At 60.4% G+C, this 13,841-nt stretch overlaps 1 protein-coding gene across 3 annotated transcripts; it reads right to left on the bottom strand.

Annotated features, from left to right (window-relative positions):
- Positions 1-4,136: 4,136 nt before the first annotated feature.
- EPN3 (epsin 3) lies at positions 4,137-13,627 on the bottom strand. Of its 3 annotated transcripts, XM_019415782.2 has the most exons (10): positions 13,214-13,620; positions 9,597-10,273; positions 8,325-8,443; positions 7,599-7,679; positions 7,221-7,346; positions 6,190-6,277; positions 5,462-5,731; positions 5,166-5,282; positions 4,806-5,036; positions 4,137-4,594 (listed from the first exon to the last, which is right to left on the bottom strand). In XM_019415782.2, exons 2-10 carry the CDS (start codon positions 10,132-10,134, stop codon positions 4,260-4,262), a joined length of 1,905 nt encoding a protein of 634 aa, XP_019271327.2. In that variant the 5' UTR covers positions 10,135-10,273; positions 13,214-13,620; the 3' UTR covers positions 4,137-4,259. The 3 variants fall into 3 exon arrangements, with proteins under 3 accessions (XP_019271327.2, XP_019271329.2, XP_019271328.2); XM_019415784.2 differs by lacking the exon at positions 5,166-5,282 and having other exon boundaries at positions 13,214-13,627; XM_019415783.2 differs by lacking the exon at positions 7,599-7,679 and having other exon boundaries at positions 13,214-13,619.
- Between the last annotated feature and the right edge of the window lie 214 nt (positions 13,628-13,841).

The following is a 13,841-nucleotide window of genomic DNA, read 5'->3' as shown; positions in this document are numbered from 1 at the left end:
CGGCCGCGTGGCCGGTCTCCGCGCGCCGCCCGGTGGCCGAACTTGGGATTGCAGACCGGACCGCCCGGGCTTGGGAGGACCGGAGTCTGTGCGCAAAACTGGGCCGACTCAGCGAGGCCTAAGCCAGCGGCCGGCGGGAGAATAAACCCCCTGAGGAGAACATGGGCGGTTATGAGGATGCCAGGGCCTCGGGTCATTTTGTCAAACTTCGCTCCTTTTACAAATGAGAAATGAGGCGCCAGCAGAAGGCATGGCTTGTCCAGGCCCGCCTGGCCAGTGAGCTTTGGCTCTGCCCCTCCCTCTCGAGGGCCTGCCCAAATCCCACCCACTCCAAGAAGCCTTCCCTGAATAACGACGACGAGCCAACTTTGTGTCCCATCATGTACTTTTACACTTGTCTCATTCGCTACATTTTGCCAATATTTATTGAGTGCCTGCTGCCTGCCAGGCACCCTGCTTAGGTACGAGGGTGGGTGGAGAGAGACCAGGCTCCTGCCCTTGTGTTGCTCACAGTCTGTTGAAGGAGACGGAAGCTAATCTGACAGCCATACACACGAATGTACAACCACCCACTGTAAGAAGGGCCGTGACTAACAAGGAGCCTGGCCTGGTGGGAGAGGCTTCCCTGAGGAAATCACATCTGTGTAGCAGCCGTGGAGGAACAAGGTGGGGTGTGGAGAGGGCGTGGGAGGAGTGCTGGGGAAGCAGGAGGAACATGTGCAAAGGCCCTGTGGCATAGTGGTGAGTCAGAGGTGAGGAACTACGGAAGGCCGGCATGGCTGCCGGGCAAGCATCCAGGTCTTGGAGGGACTCCGGAAGTCTGCGTAAGCAATTCTGGTTGCTGATGAAAGAAGAAAGATGTTGAAGGGCTTTGGTCAGGGGAGTGATCCTGTACTTTGGAAAGGTCCCTCTGGCTTCCTAGTGGAGAATGGACTGGAAAGGGGCAGGAGCAGAAGGAGGATTGGTTGGGAGGCCGTAGCAGGACCCAGGGGAGATGGCGGAGGTCTGCAGCAGGTGGAGGCAGAGGTAGTGAGAAGGGTCTTGAGGCCTGTAGAGGAGGAAACATCCTAAAAATTGGCAGTGAGGGAGGGGGAGGCATCAAGAGTGGTTTGCAGAGGGGGGATTATGCTGGGCGAGGCCATTTGCTGAGGAGGGGGCACTGAGAGGCTCACGTGGGGGTTCATGACGTCATTTTTGGACATGTTCGCTTGAGGTGCCCTTGGGACGCGTGTGTGGAGACAGCACGGCTCTGGGACGCAGAGGAGAGGTTGGTGGGAGGGATCGGGGTGTTCATCGTGGAGACAGTGCAGGCATGGAAGGGAATCATCTGGGGAGCAGCAAGAGAGAAGCAGGCTCAGGCCTGGGCTCAGGGAACTCAGGAGTGCCCCTGTGAAAGAGAAGCACTAGAAGGTCAAGGAAACCCCAGGAGAGGTGGTGTCCCAAAGGCAAAGGGACGGAGAGTTGCAAGGAGGGAGGACCTTCATGGTCGGGCTCTGGAAAAGCCAATCAAGATGGGACTGAAAAAAGCCTACTGGTTTCAGCATCATGGCGGCCATTGGGTGGGCTTAGCATACAGTGTTCCAGTGAGGCAGGGCTGACAGCAGAAGCCGATGAAGTGGGTTAGGAGGACGGGAAAGAAGGGACATGGGGGGCACCTGGGTGGCTCAGTCAGTGGGGCTTCCGACTTTGGCTCAGGTCATGGTCTCAGGGTTCCTGAGTTCAAGCCCCACATTGGCTTGCTGCTGTCACCACAGAGCCTGGATCCTCTGTACCCCGCACCCCCCCCCCACTCTTTCTCAGCTAGTGCTCTCTCTCTCTCAAAATATAAACATTTAAAAAAAGAAAGGAGACAAAGGGAGGTAGTATGGGTGTTTGATATGAAGGGAAAGATGGAAAGACTTTCAAGATGGATGAGGCAGATTATGACAAATATTAAGGGACAGGCTTTGGTTGAGAGAAGGCGATTGATGACATTGATCATGGCAGAGAGGATGGCAAGCCAGAGGGTATGGTGGATGCCAAGGAATGAGATTAAGATCAGAGAACAGGAAGCCTGCCTTGAATGGGGAGGAATTTGGGGTGATGACAAGCCCAAAAATGTGACCATGGGTGAGAGGTCAAGGCCATCCTCCTGAATAATAGAGTCACGCGGGGTTAAGCAAGATCTGGATGAGAAGACTGTGAGCCAGGCCTGAAGCCTGGTGAGAATGGGGTGGAGCACAGCCCCAGGCAACGAGGAGGCACAGCAGCCCAGTGGCTTGAGCCTCCAAGAAGGAAGGCTCTCATTGGAGGAAAACGGTCCAGAAATAGCTACAGGGAACAAAACTACCAATCTCTTCTTGGTGGCGGTCAAGCAGGACCCCTTGGGAGTCCTGAGGAAAGTCAAGTCCACAGGGAGAGTCAGTTTAGAAGAAGAGGAGGGCGCAGGTAGGGAAGGGGTGACAGGTGGGACAGTGGCCAAGAACGATGGAGACCTCCCAGGTGTAGGTGCACATGCCAGAAGACTGATGGCGGCTGGACTCGGCACTGCCGGGCAAGACCGGGAATGAGGGGTATGACGGGCTGACTGCTCAGGGTTAGTCTCTGAAGGGGGTAGGCCCTGGGCCAAACGGACACTGACCCGGGAGGAGCCGCCGAGCAAACCTCATAAGGAAGGAATTCTTGTTCCCATCTGACAAGTAAGGAAACGGAGGCACAGAGTCATAGAGAGGTTAAGTAATTTACTCAAGGTCAGGGAGCATAACCACTTATTACTAAGTGACTACTATTATTATTAAGTGCAAATCTTGGAGCAGAGTTCTGAACTCTGGGGGTCTGACTCCTAGTAGGTGCTCTTGTCCATCCCGCCTGTAACAGTCACAGCAGAACTCCCTCTCTCCCTCTAAAAAAACACCAAAACCTAAACCAAAACCCGGCAGCTCCTTTCCCTGCATCCCCCTTCCACTTAAGAAAGACAGCAGCATCCTGTTCCCCGCCCCCCCCCCCACCCCCCAATTTTCTTCTGGCCTATAGAAGGCCATCTTCCCTCAGTAGCAGGCTGCTTGTAGGGCCAGACTCTGAGCACTGAGGACAAATCAGCGGTTGGGAGAGCATTGAGTGGAAAAGGAGTAGGGGTGACCAAGGTGGCCCCAGGATGAGGTACCAGGCCCTGCCCCTCCCTTTGGTTTCTCAGACCCCACGGAAGCCCCCGGGAGGGGTCAGGCTCTCTCAGCATGGCTGAGATTGAATTTCTTGCCCTGGTGAAGAGGGGAAAGGGTGGAGCTAGATTTAAGGTGACTCAGTAAAGCAAAGGAACATGAGGGCTCCTCTACCCGGCTTGTCTCCCCAGAGTTCTGAGCTCCTGGAGGCTGTGGGCTTAGCAGCCCTTGGATCCCTCCCAGGTGAGCACACCACTTTGTTCCGGGCTGTTAATATTTGCAGATGAAACCGGGGGGGCCCAGCCTGGGCGCTCAGGGCTGTGGAGCCAGACAGTCTGAATCGCAGCCCAGTGTGTGCTAGCTTTGTGACCTTGAGCATGCCACTTAACCTCTCTGAGCCTGTTTCCTCACCTCTAAAGTGACAGGAGGACCGAGGGCTGTACACTTGGTTTAATGCCCTGCTGCCCCCAGTTTGCTATTCTTAATTTGGAGCAAGGGCCCTGCATTTTCATTTTGCACCGGCCCCCACAAATTACGTAGCCAGTCTTGAATGGGAATAGTATTATCTACCTCAGAGGGTTGTTGCAAGGATTAAATTAAATAATCTGTCTAAAGTGCTTACAGCACAGAGAGCACAATGAGCGGGAACAACTGCCTATTGTTCCCTGCCATTAGATCACCCCCAGTGCAGATCTGTGGTAAATGAATGAAATGAGCGAATGAGCGAGAGCCCGGGGAGCATCTGGAAGCGAAGGTGCCGGGGCTGAGGGGGTGGTGCGGGAAGTGGGAGCATTTTTGTGCCCCACACGGCGAAGCACTCGTTCCCACGGCAGCCGGTGGTTTGCGCCGTGGTCCTGACCCAGACACCACGCCTCGAAACAGTCCACTCGGTGGGAGCTGAGGACGCGGGCGTGGTCTCAGCCCCGGGCAGTCTTCAGGGTCAAGCTTCCAGAGCGGCGAGAGAGGGTCGGCCGGGGCCACTTGGAGCGTCCAGGCGGGACTGGGGGCGGAGTCAGCCCTTCCGACCTTCCCGGGGGCGGGTCCTGGGGTGACAGCCCCGCCCCGCGCCGGGGACGGGGCCTCGCGCATGCGCCGGCCAGCCGGGGCAGGGCGGGGCCGCGCTCAGAGGAAGGGGTTGGTGCCGGGATGCGGGGGCGGCTGGAGCGGCCCCGCGGAGCCCGACGTGGGCAACAGGGGCTGTGGCAGGCTCGCGGGCGGCGGCGTGAAGGCGCCGGCCTGCGGGAAGACGCTGACCGAGGCGGGGAGGGTCACGCCAGCTGGCACGCTGCTGAGCGGGAGAGGCAGGGAGGCGCTGTAGGTCATGGAGCCCAAGGGCGCCCCGACCGGCCCGCCGGCCGCCAAGCCTAGCGCGGGCGACCCGGTGCGCATCTGGTTCAGGGTCGGCCTGGCCTGCTCGCTCCCACCGAACGGGTTGGTGGGGGATGGAGCGCTGAGACCTGCGGAACGAGAGCGGATGGGGAGCTTGGAGTGCGCCGGGGGGGGGGGGGGGGACACAGCCCTAAATGGGGTGGCGAGGAGAGGAGGCACGATCTGGGGTCTCAGAAATAGGGAAGAAGAGTAACATTTTTAGGGCAGGGGCTGAAAGGAGGGATGGAGAGAGCAGGGGCCCCCAGTGTTGAGACGCGGCAGGGACAAGGGGTGTCCTACCTGTCAGAAAAGGGTTTCGCGTCTTTGCAGCCTGGGGCACCTTGACTAATGAATCAAGGTTGACCAAGGAGGAGGCCGAAGGGCCCAGGAAAGACTCAGGAGTCCGGCATGCTCGGGCCTCCTTACTGGGCTGGGTTAGCGCTTCCTCCAGTACACCCAGGTCAAAGGATTCTGGCTCCTTGGTGCCATTTTGCTTGGAACTGGGAATGGGGTCTCCAAACAGGTCCAGCTCTGGAACAGAAATGATTGCGCTCATGGGTAGGGATGGGGAGTGGTCACTCTGGGAAGAAGAGGACAGAGGCCACCTCTGGGCAGGTCCCTCATTCCCCAGAGCTGTATCATCCCCTGCCTCCTGCTTACCCACAGGACTGCCGGGCTTTCCCGAAGGCAGGGCCTGGGCACACTCCGGCCCCTCCTTGGTCTCTGTGGATACTGGAGGGTTGGCAAATGGGTCAAAAGGTGAGGTACCACCTAGAGCTAGCCAAGGAGGAAGAGGAAGATGAGATGGGCTGGCAAAAAGGTCGGGCACTGGTCTGACCCCTTTTAGGCAAGCAGCTGTCTTGACACAGACAGGATGTGCTGCCCCTTGGCGCTGGAGGGAGGGGACCCGGAAGTCCTCCCAGCCCCTCACCCACACCCTCTGGCCCTCTACTTACCAGGTGCATTGGAGGTCTCCACCGAGGCTCCCCAAGGGTCAGCCCCAGTGTCGGGGAGTTGGTGATGGGGGGAGCTCTGTGCCCAGAGGTCTGCGGATGGGGGTCTGGCAGGCAGCACTGGGGTCCGGCCCCAGGGCTCTGAGGAGGAGAGCATAGGGGGCAAGTCCCAGGGCTGGCTTCTGGACAGGGCACTTCCCGAGGGGACAGGAGACCAGGGGTCTGCGGAAGGCCCCCAGGAGGAGCCACTGGGCTCTGTGTTGGGCCTGAGACCTAAAACGGAAACAGTACAGACATGACCCCAGGCCCACCTTTACACCCAGCCCAGGGCCCTTCCCAGTTACCCAGACCAAGTTGGGAGGCCAAGGGTCCCATTTCACAGATGGGATGCTGACTCAGGACCACCCAGCAAGCTGGAGCCCATATTCGTCAAGTTCTGCCAGGAACGTGGAGTCCCGGGCATGGGCAGCTCAGGCCACCTTCCCAGTCAAGGGCAGGGACGGGCTGGGGCTTCAGGAAAGCCAAGGTGACCGGGGGAACCGAGAGAACATCTCCGAGTTTTCCATGAGCTGGGCTCTTCAGATGTGCGCTTCCATCCCTCACTACAACCCCATGTCCCAGAGGAAGCTGAGGCTCAGAGGGGTGAGTGTCTTGCCCTCAGCTGGCCCTCAGCTATGGGGAGGGGCTTTCTGGGGCCAGCCTGGAAACCTCTTGCAGCCCTGCATGCCCACCTGGGATGTCCCATGGGTCAGCAGAGCAGCGTGTGGAGGGCGGGGCCGGGGCAGGTACGAAGATGTCTGCCAAGTCCAGAATGGAAGACTGTGGAGGGAGAGAGGCAGCCATGGCTCAGAAGTGGGCGAGACCAGAAGAAGGGCGGTCCTTGGCCTGTCCTCCTCAGCCCAGCTCCTTCTCGCCTTTGTTCACTTCACAAACACCTACTAATGATCCCTTGTCTCCGTACAGTGCTTTGCAGTTTATAAAATGTTTCCTCATCCGCTTGGTGCCTCCACAACAACCCTGTGCACTAAGTAGTGCAGGTAGTGGTGTCTCCATTTTACAGACACACGAGCGGAGGCTCAGAGAGGGGAAACGATGGGCAGGGAGCCGCACAGCTGGGGAGAGGCAGAACTGGGATAAACCCAGGCCCGCCTGACCCCTTCAGTTGTTCTGCTCCCCAGCCCATCCGTGGTAAAAGACAGATTTTATAACAAGTCTGCTTTCCTAAGTCAGAAACCAGCCACAGTGAACACAGGCAGAAAGGGGATAGAGACATCCTGGCTCCATGCACGGCTTTGGAGGGTGGCCTTGTTCCCAGAAGCTACCCACTCCCCTATTCTTGGAAAGTATGTATATGAGCCCAAGATATTGCGAGTACCGTGTGCCTGAGCCCGCCTCCCCCCGCCCCCAATCTGGATCCACAGTATCACGTAATCCTAGAATACCAGAGATGGAGCTGCCCAACTAAAGGAGGAAACCGAGCCCACAGCAGTGATGTGCCCCAAGTCAAATAAATGACAGCAAATCCAGAACCCAAATCCGGGGGAGGGGATCAGGATTCTTTGTATCCCACTTTGCTGTCAGCTCAGTCACCAGCCCATGTGGTCTGGGCCCGAGGGCTGCTGCACCCCCTCTATCCCTCTCTCCATTGAATAAACACTTAAACAGTGCTTACTATATATGAAGCGCAGTTCTGAAGTCTACAAATACCGACTCAGCTCATCTCTCGGGCTCAGTCAGCCGGTGCAGCCCAGCCCCTCCCTACCTGGCTGGTTTTCAGCTTCTCCTCCTTTCCGTCTTCTCTCTCTGGCTCTTTGTCTTGCCAACGGCGAACTGCAGCCCCAGCACCATTGGCCACAGGGGAGTCCTCTCCCCGCCAGGACCTCACCTCCTGTGGAAGGCACAGAGGAGTGAGGACAGCACGAGCAGCCCAGGCTGGACTTGAGGGGACCGGGGGAGCTGGAGTCAAGAGGAGTGCGGGGAGAGAGGTTAGGCACAGCGGGACCACTGGGTGCAGTGGGAGGAGCCTGGTTAGTGCCTGTGTAGCACCTGCACCAGCACCCGCACCAGCACCTGCACCAGCACCTGCACCTGCACCAGCACCTGCACCCGCACCAGCACCTGCACAGGCTCGGCCTGCTACCTTCTCGTGCTCCTGCCGGCTCAGGCGCAGAGCCAGCTGCAGCTGCAGGTCCTCATCCCTGTGGGAGGCTGGGGGGACGGGCTGCAAAGGAGGAAGAAAGGGGTGAACTCGGCCCAGTGCTCCCACTCCTGGGCGGGAGGGCAACGCAGCCCCGCAGGGGGAAGGGAGGTGGAGAGAGAAGGGCCCACCCTGAGTGGATGTGGGCATCCTGACCCCAAGGCATCAAGGTGTGTGTGGCCTTCTCCCTGCCCGGGTCTGCGATGCAGTTTCCAAGATCAAGGAGATTGATCCTTTGCTTCCGGGTCCCCTGAGCGTCCCCGGGCCCTGCTGTGTGAGGCCCGGCTGCTTCCTGCCCAGTCTGCCTGGATCCGCAGAGAGGATGATGACGGGGGGTGGGGGCTGTCCCTGCCCCCCTAAAAGGACAGCAACCCCACAGCAGGGGTTGTGGGGGCGGAATATCTCTGGGTCTCCCAGGAATGTGTCTGTCAGCGCACTTGCCTTCCCCGGGGCCGCGACAGGCCCGTAAGACACATATGTGCCCTCACCCCACTCAGCGTTCGCTGCCCTTTCCAGGCGCAGCCAGAGGGGACCGCAGGCAGGGAGGCAGTCCCTGCCAGGACAGTCCCGGGGACACGGACAGGCCCTGTGCTGTCCAGAGTAGAGGAGCCTAGGAGCCAAGGGTGTGGGGCACCAGTGCCCTCCCCAGGCCACCGGGGGGGCCCTCACCTTCTCAGCCTCCTCGCGGCTCATGGCCAGGGCCAGCTGCAGATGCAACTCCTCTTCTCCTGACGTCTGGGGCCGGGCCTGCTCCAAGTCGGACGTGTAGCGGGGGGATGAGGAGGAGGCTGCAACGACCGTGGACCGTCAGCCATCGTGGCTCCTGTGACCGCGTGCCTCCCCTCCCCTGCCCCTCCCCCCACAACCAGGAAGCTCTAAGGCTCAGAGGGGGAAACTGAGGAAGGAAACGACTGGCAGCCAGGGCCCCAGGGGGACTGGCAGTGTGCTTGGCACTCTGTGTGAGGCTTCCCATGCTCCCCCTCCCCCCCCAACTAGAGACTCCAGTCCCTCCTTTACAGACGTGCCAATAGCCAGAGGTTGCCTGGCCAGGGTCCTAAGGTAAGACTTGGAGCCAGGTCCCTTCCGGTGGGGGGGGGCGCGGGGAAGGGGGGGCAGGGTGCCCATCCTGTCTGGGATCAAGTGAGGTGGGAGGGAGAGAGTTCCAGCCAATCAGGGCCACGGCTCTCAAAGCCCTTGGCACACTGTCAAGGGCTTTATGAAAGGAGGACCATCCTGAGTACCCCTCAGATCCCAGAAGCCCGCTTCGGGGCAGGGAGGAGAGTCCAGAACTGCTCTGCAGGGGCGCCGGGGTGGCTCAGTCAGTTGAGCGTCCGACTCTTGATTTCGGCTCAGGTCACAATCACATGGTTCATGGGATCAAGCCCCATGCTCGGCTCTTCACTTACAGCACGGAGCCTGCTTGGGATTCTCTTTCTCTGCCCCTCCCCCACTCACATTTCTCTCCCTCCCTCTCTCTCTCTCAAAACAACAACAACAACAACAACAAAAACTCTGCAGCACCCTGTTTTCAGGAAGGGGTCATGAGGAATGCCACTGATGGAGCACCTTGTGCCCTGTGTCTGGGCACAGGGCCAAGGGCATTCCTGAGCCTGGTCTCATTGATTCTCACATCCAACACCTGAAAGATTTTCCCTGCTTCACAGATGAGGAAGCGGAGACTCAGAGAGGCGGCCGTCTAGACCCCTCCGCTCGAAAGGGGCAGAATGAGGAACGCTGCTGGACTCCAGAAGCCCGAGCTTCTGCTACCACAGCAGCCCACGGGGCATGGTCCCACTGTCGTCTGCGCTAACTTGCGGGGCACCTGCTGTGCCAGGCGTCCTGCCTTCCGTGCTCCATTCGTCACCTCCCTGAATGCTCGCGGCATCCCTCTGACCTCGGGCTGCCTCCTGGCCCCCAGCCACAGCCCCGAGGCTCACTCACAGTTGTAGGAGGACGGGGATCCGTGGCGGCGGCCCAGGCCCAGCTGCCCGCTGCCGATGCCCATGCCCTCCAGCGCCATGCGCTCCTTGGTCTTGAGGGCGTGGGTCCGCTCCTGCCGGAGGCGCTCCTCGTCCCTGAGCAAGGCCATCACCTGCTTGACCTTCTCGCGCACGTTGACGCCCTGGTCCTTGCCGTCGCGGTCGATGTACTGGAAGTCCTTGAGCGTCTGGATGGTGTAGAGGTTCTCGCGGCACTGGTGGGCCACCCTCTCGGAGCCCGTCTTGAGCAGGTAGTCCAGCAGCGTTAGCGCCTTGTACACGTGCCGCCAGTTCTTGCCGCTGTCGTTGAGCCGCCGCCACAGCATGCCCATGACCTCGGCGAAGGCCACCGTGTTGAAGGTCAGGTCGGCAATCTCCGACATGAGCGTGCTGGGCGGGCCCCACGGGTCATTGCTGGTGGCCTCGCGCACCTTGATCTCGGCCTCCGAGTAGTTGTGCACGATGTTCTTCACCTGGCGCCGCAGCGCTGAGGTCGTCATGGCTGGGGACTTGGAGATGGGCGGCCCCCGCCCCAGCCGGAGGTGGAGGGCCGAGGGCCACCGTCTCGAGGTCACGGTCTCCAGGGATGGGCCGCCGAGCTCTCAGCGGGGCGGCTGCGTCCTTGGGTTCCACATGGGTCTGAGGAAGAGAGGGACTGGAACTCAGGAACTCAGGGGCAGTGGCTCACCTGGACAGCCACTCGGGCCTGGCCGGGGTCCCTGCTGCCAGGAACAGCCTCTGGCAGGTGCTTATTCTTATTTTTCTTATCTTACACATTATTCGGCCAACACTTGCAGCTTTGCGTGCTCTTTGCTCTTTTACAGTCCCGCTACAAAGACGGGGTGATTATTATTATCTCCATTCACAGATGGGGAAGTGAGGTTCAGAGAAGGATTGAGTGATTCGTTCGAGTTCACAGAGCTGATGCGATTGGGAGTGACCCCGGCAGACGCACTCCCCACATCCTCACCCTTAGCGACAGGCAGGAAAGCGACCCCCAGGAATGCCTGCTCACCTCCCTCCTGTTTAATTATCTCTCCCTCCCGTTTCTGAGGCCAGGATCTCACTTAGGAGCTATCCCTCCCAGCTCCTCGTTCCCCACTCCTCGTTTCTCAAATCACTAGTTTGTGCAGCTTAATTCATTCGGCACCTAGTTCCCGGGGCCTTCTCTGAGCCCGACATTGTGCCAGGCACAGAGCACAAGTCCTGGTCCGCACACGTCCAGATGCGGGGCATAGACGATCCAGCCTAACACGGACATGCACAGGAACACCCAAGCTAGGAAAATCAGGGGAGACTTCCCAGTGGAGGTGACAGCCTGAGATCTGAAGGGGAGGGTGAGGAGGAGCAAAGCCACAGGGCGAGGAAGGACAGATGGGAGGGAATGCTTGAGCTGGGCCAGAAGGCCAGAGAGGGACATGGGGCAGGAACGTAAGCTCCCTGAAGGCAAGGCTGGTCTGGGCTCCCCAAACCTGAGGCCCTGGGTGCGTGGTCATCTCCTGATAGCCCAGAGGGGAGGGAATCAGGGTCAGCCCTCTGCCCTCCCCACAGCGTCAGGACCAGGCCATCTGGAGAAAGGAAACCCAGGCTCATGATAGAAAAATGTTCTTCCAGGGTCCTACCAGAAACCAAACCCAGAATCCCCCTGCCACGGCTGTTTTTCTGGTATGCATACACACACACACACACACACACACACACACACACACACACAGGCTGGACCCACAGAGCCTCCACACCAACCGTGAACCCCCACCCCCACTTATGGAGAGGGCGCCTCTCAGCACCTCTCCGCTCAATCCTGGGGCTCAATCTTGGGACTCGCAGGAGTCAGAAGCTGCCTGTCCTGCCCTCCCCCAGTCTGGGCTTTCCCTCCACCCGGCCCTGCCAACCCTGGGCTCGGTTCAAAGCGGCCAGCAGGCCTTGGCAGGCTTCTTCAGGGCCCAGGTGCCTGGGAGAGCTTGGGCCTGGAGGAGGGGATCCTGTGGGAGACCAGGCGGATAGAGTGCTGACTGAAAGGCTGCCTACCTTCTGTCTGCTGTCTGTCCGTCCAGCCTGGCAGGCCCTTCTGTGGGGATGCCACGGCCAACGCTTGTTTAACTCCTGTCCTCCTCCTCACTAGTGACTCAGACCTATCTTTACCTCCCCAACCGGTGGGCTGGAGGGTGGCAAGAGTCAAGATGAGAAATAATTGTGCCCCAGAGCCCGCCCGCCCGGAGTGCGCGCCCCTCCCAGTGCTGGCCGCAGAAACCAGCAAAACCAGTCAGGCATCCTGCCTCCACCAGCAGCCCTACTAGAGCCTGGCTGCCCGAGCCCTCCAGCCCAGCCTGGGGGAGTGGGAGGGGCCCTCAGTGCGGACCCCCTGGCCCTGTCTGGACTTTCCTCCTAGAAGGGGGAACAGAGGAAACTCCTCTGCACACCTCTGCTCGAGCTGGGGGAAGAGAGGGATCAGAAACTCCGGGGAGGTGCCTGGACCTCCCTCCCCTGAAGTTAAAAGGGACAGGTTGGGGGGGAGGGAGGGAGGGGGGAAGAGGGGGCAGGGTGAGGCCCAGGGAGCACGGAAGGGAGGGAGGAGGAAAGGAAGGATCGCGGGAGGGAGCCGCTGGGAGCTCTGCCAGCCGTGTTACAAGCAAAGGGTTTTATCGAACACAATATGCCCAGAAATAAAAGGGAGTGAAACAGAAACCCGGCAGCCAGTGGCGGCAGCGGCAGGCCCGGGAGGCCGGGTATGGAATTACTGCAGTGACCTTGAGCCAGACCCTGTCAGGTGGAGGGAAGGACACTGAGAAGGCAGAGCCTGAGAGGCTAATTCAGAGACGGGGTGGAGGGTGGGGGGCAGAGCGGGGAGGGGAAGGCTGGAGGAGGAGGCGGGGCACGGAGCACAAGTATCTGCTCTCTCCTTTATATAAGGTGCCCAGGAGAACTTTGGGGGGGGGGGCGGCTCCTTTTCTCGGGACTAAGGGAATCCTCAGGGCTGAGGAAGTCAATGGCCATCCCCCGAGTGGGGATTCAGGGAGAAGGAAGGAGCCTAGATGTGTCGAGTCACGTGCGAGAGTTTGTCCAAAGTGTGTGTGCGCCCCACCAGCCCACAGTCCCTCCCATCCTCTGCTAAGGTGCCCCGGCCCCTGCCCTGCATCAGGTCAGCGGCTGCTAAGGGGTGGGGGGTGGGAAGGGAGTGGCGGTGCCCTAACTCTTCTCGCTGAGGGACAGGAGGGAGCTAGAGCTCTAAGCTGGAGTCAGCCCTGAGGTGGCTGTGTCCTGGGGCCCCGGAATGGGGTAGGGGCTGCCCTGAGGCTAGAGGTGCCACAGAGGCCAAGGGGGAGGGGCGGGCAGAGGAGAACGGGAGTCTGCGGAGGGAATGTCACCGGAGATGTTAGTCCCAGGGTGGGGAGCCGATCCTTGAGTCCTGCTTCCCCGGGGGGCTGCAGGGAGGGGAGGAGGGAGCGGCAGCGGGCAGAAAGCCTCCAGGATCCGCTAGAGCCCTGCCCTCCTCACCCCTCTCCGTGGGACCCGAGAGGGAGGCTAAGCCCCGAGCCTTCCATGAGAGGCACCACCGCCTCCACGGAGGCACCAGCTTACCTCCGGTGCAGGCTCCCTTGGCCCCAGCCCCGGGACCACGAGCAGCCTCTGCAGTGACCTTCCGACCTGCGCGGCAGGGGGACAGTACAGCCTTGGGAGCGTCCCCAGAGCCATCCACCACGGACCCCGGTCCTGGAGATGCCCACCCTCTCCCAGGAGGCGCAGACCCCTTGGAAGGGTGGAGGCAGGGTCCCCAGGAGGGGCTGCAGCCCTGCCTCTTGCCCGTTGGTCTTTTAGCCGCCCAGCCGGCAGGCAGGCAGCACTCGGAGGAAAGTTGCCCAGCTGGCCGGGCAGGTCTGCCTCAGCAGTAACAGGACACAGGAGGAAGCGCAGGGTTGTTAACCCCTTCCTGCTGGCTGGGCAGGCGGCACGGGCAGAGTGGGGCGGCCTGCCTGCAGGCTGTCCCCAGGACGTGCACATCCAGACCCAGGGCTGGTAGCCCACTCCCACCCAGCAGTGAGTTAACCCTTCCCCTGCCTAAACAGGAAATAGGGTGGGGAGGGCTCCAACACCCACCCCACCCCTCCCCCATCCCCCCCCGGAGCCAGGAAGACCATTCCCAGGCCATTTGGCGGAGTCTTGTTTTCTGTGGGCTCCAGCTGGCCCCCTCAGCCACCCCGAGAGGGGC

This window comes from Panthera pardus, unplaced genomic scaffold, assembly GCF_024362965.1.
Source record: "Panthera pardus isolate Hobbes unplaced genomic scaffold, ASM2436296v1 HiC_scaffold_3, whole genome shotgun sequence".
Taxonomy (NCBI): domain Eukaryota; kingdom Metazoa; phylum Chordata; class Mammalia; order Carnivora; family Felidae; genus Panthera; species Panthera pardus.
This window is presented reverse-complemented; position numbering and strand designations above follow the sequence as displayed.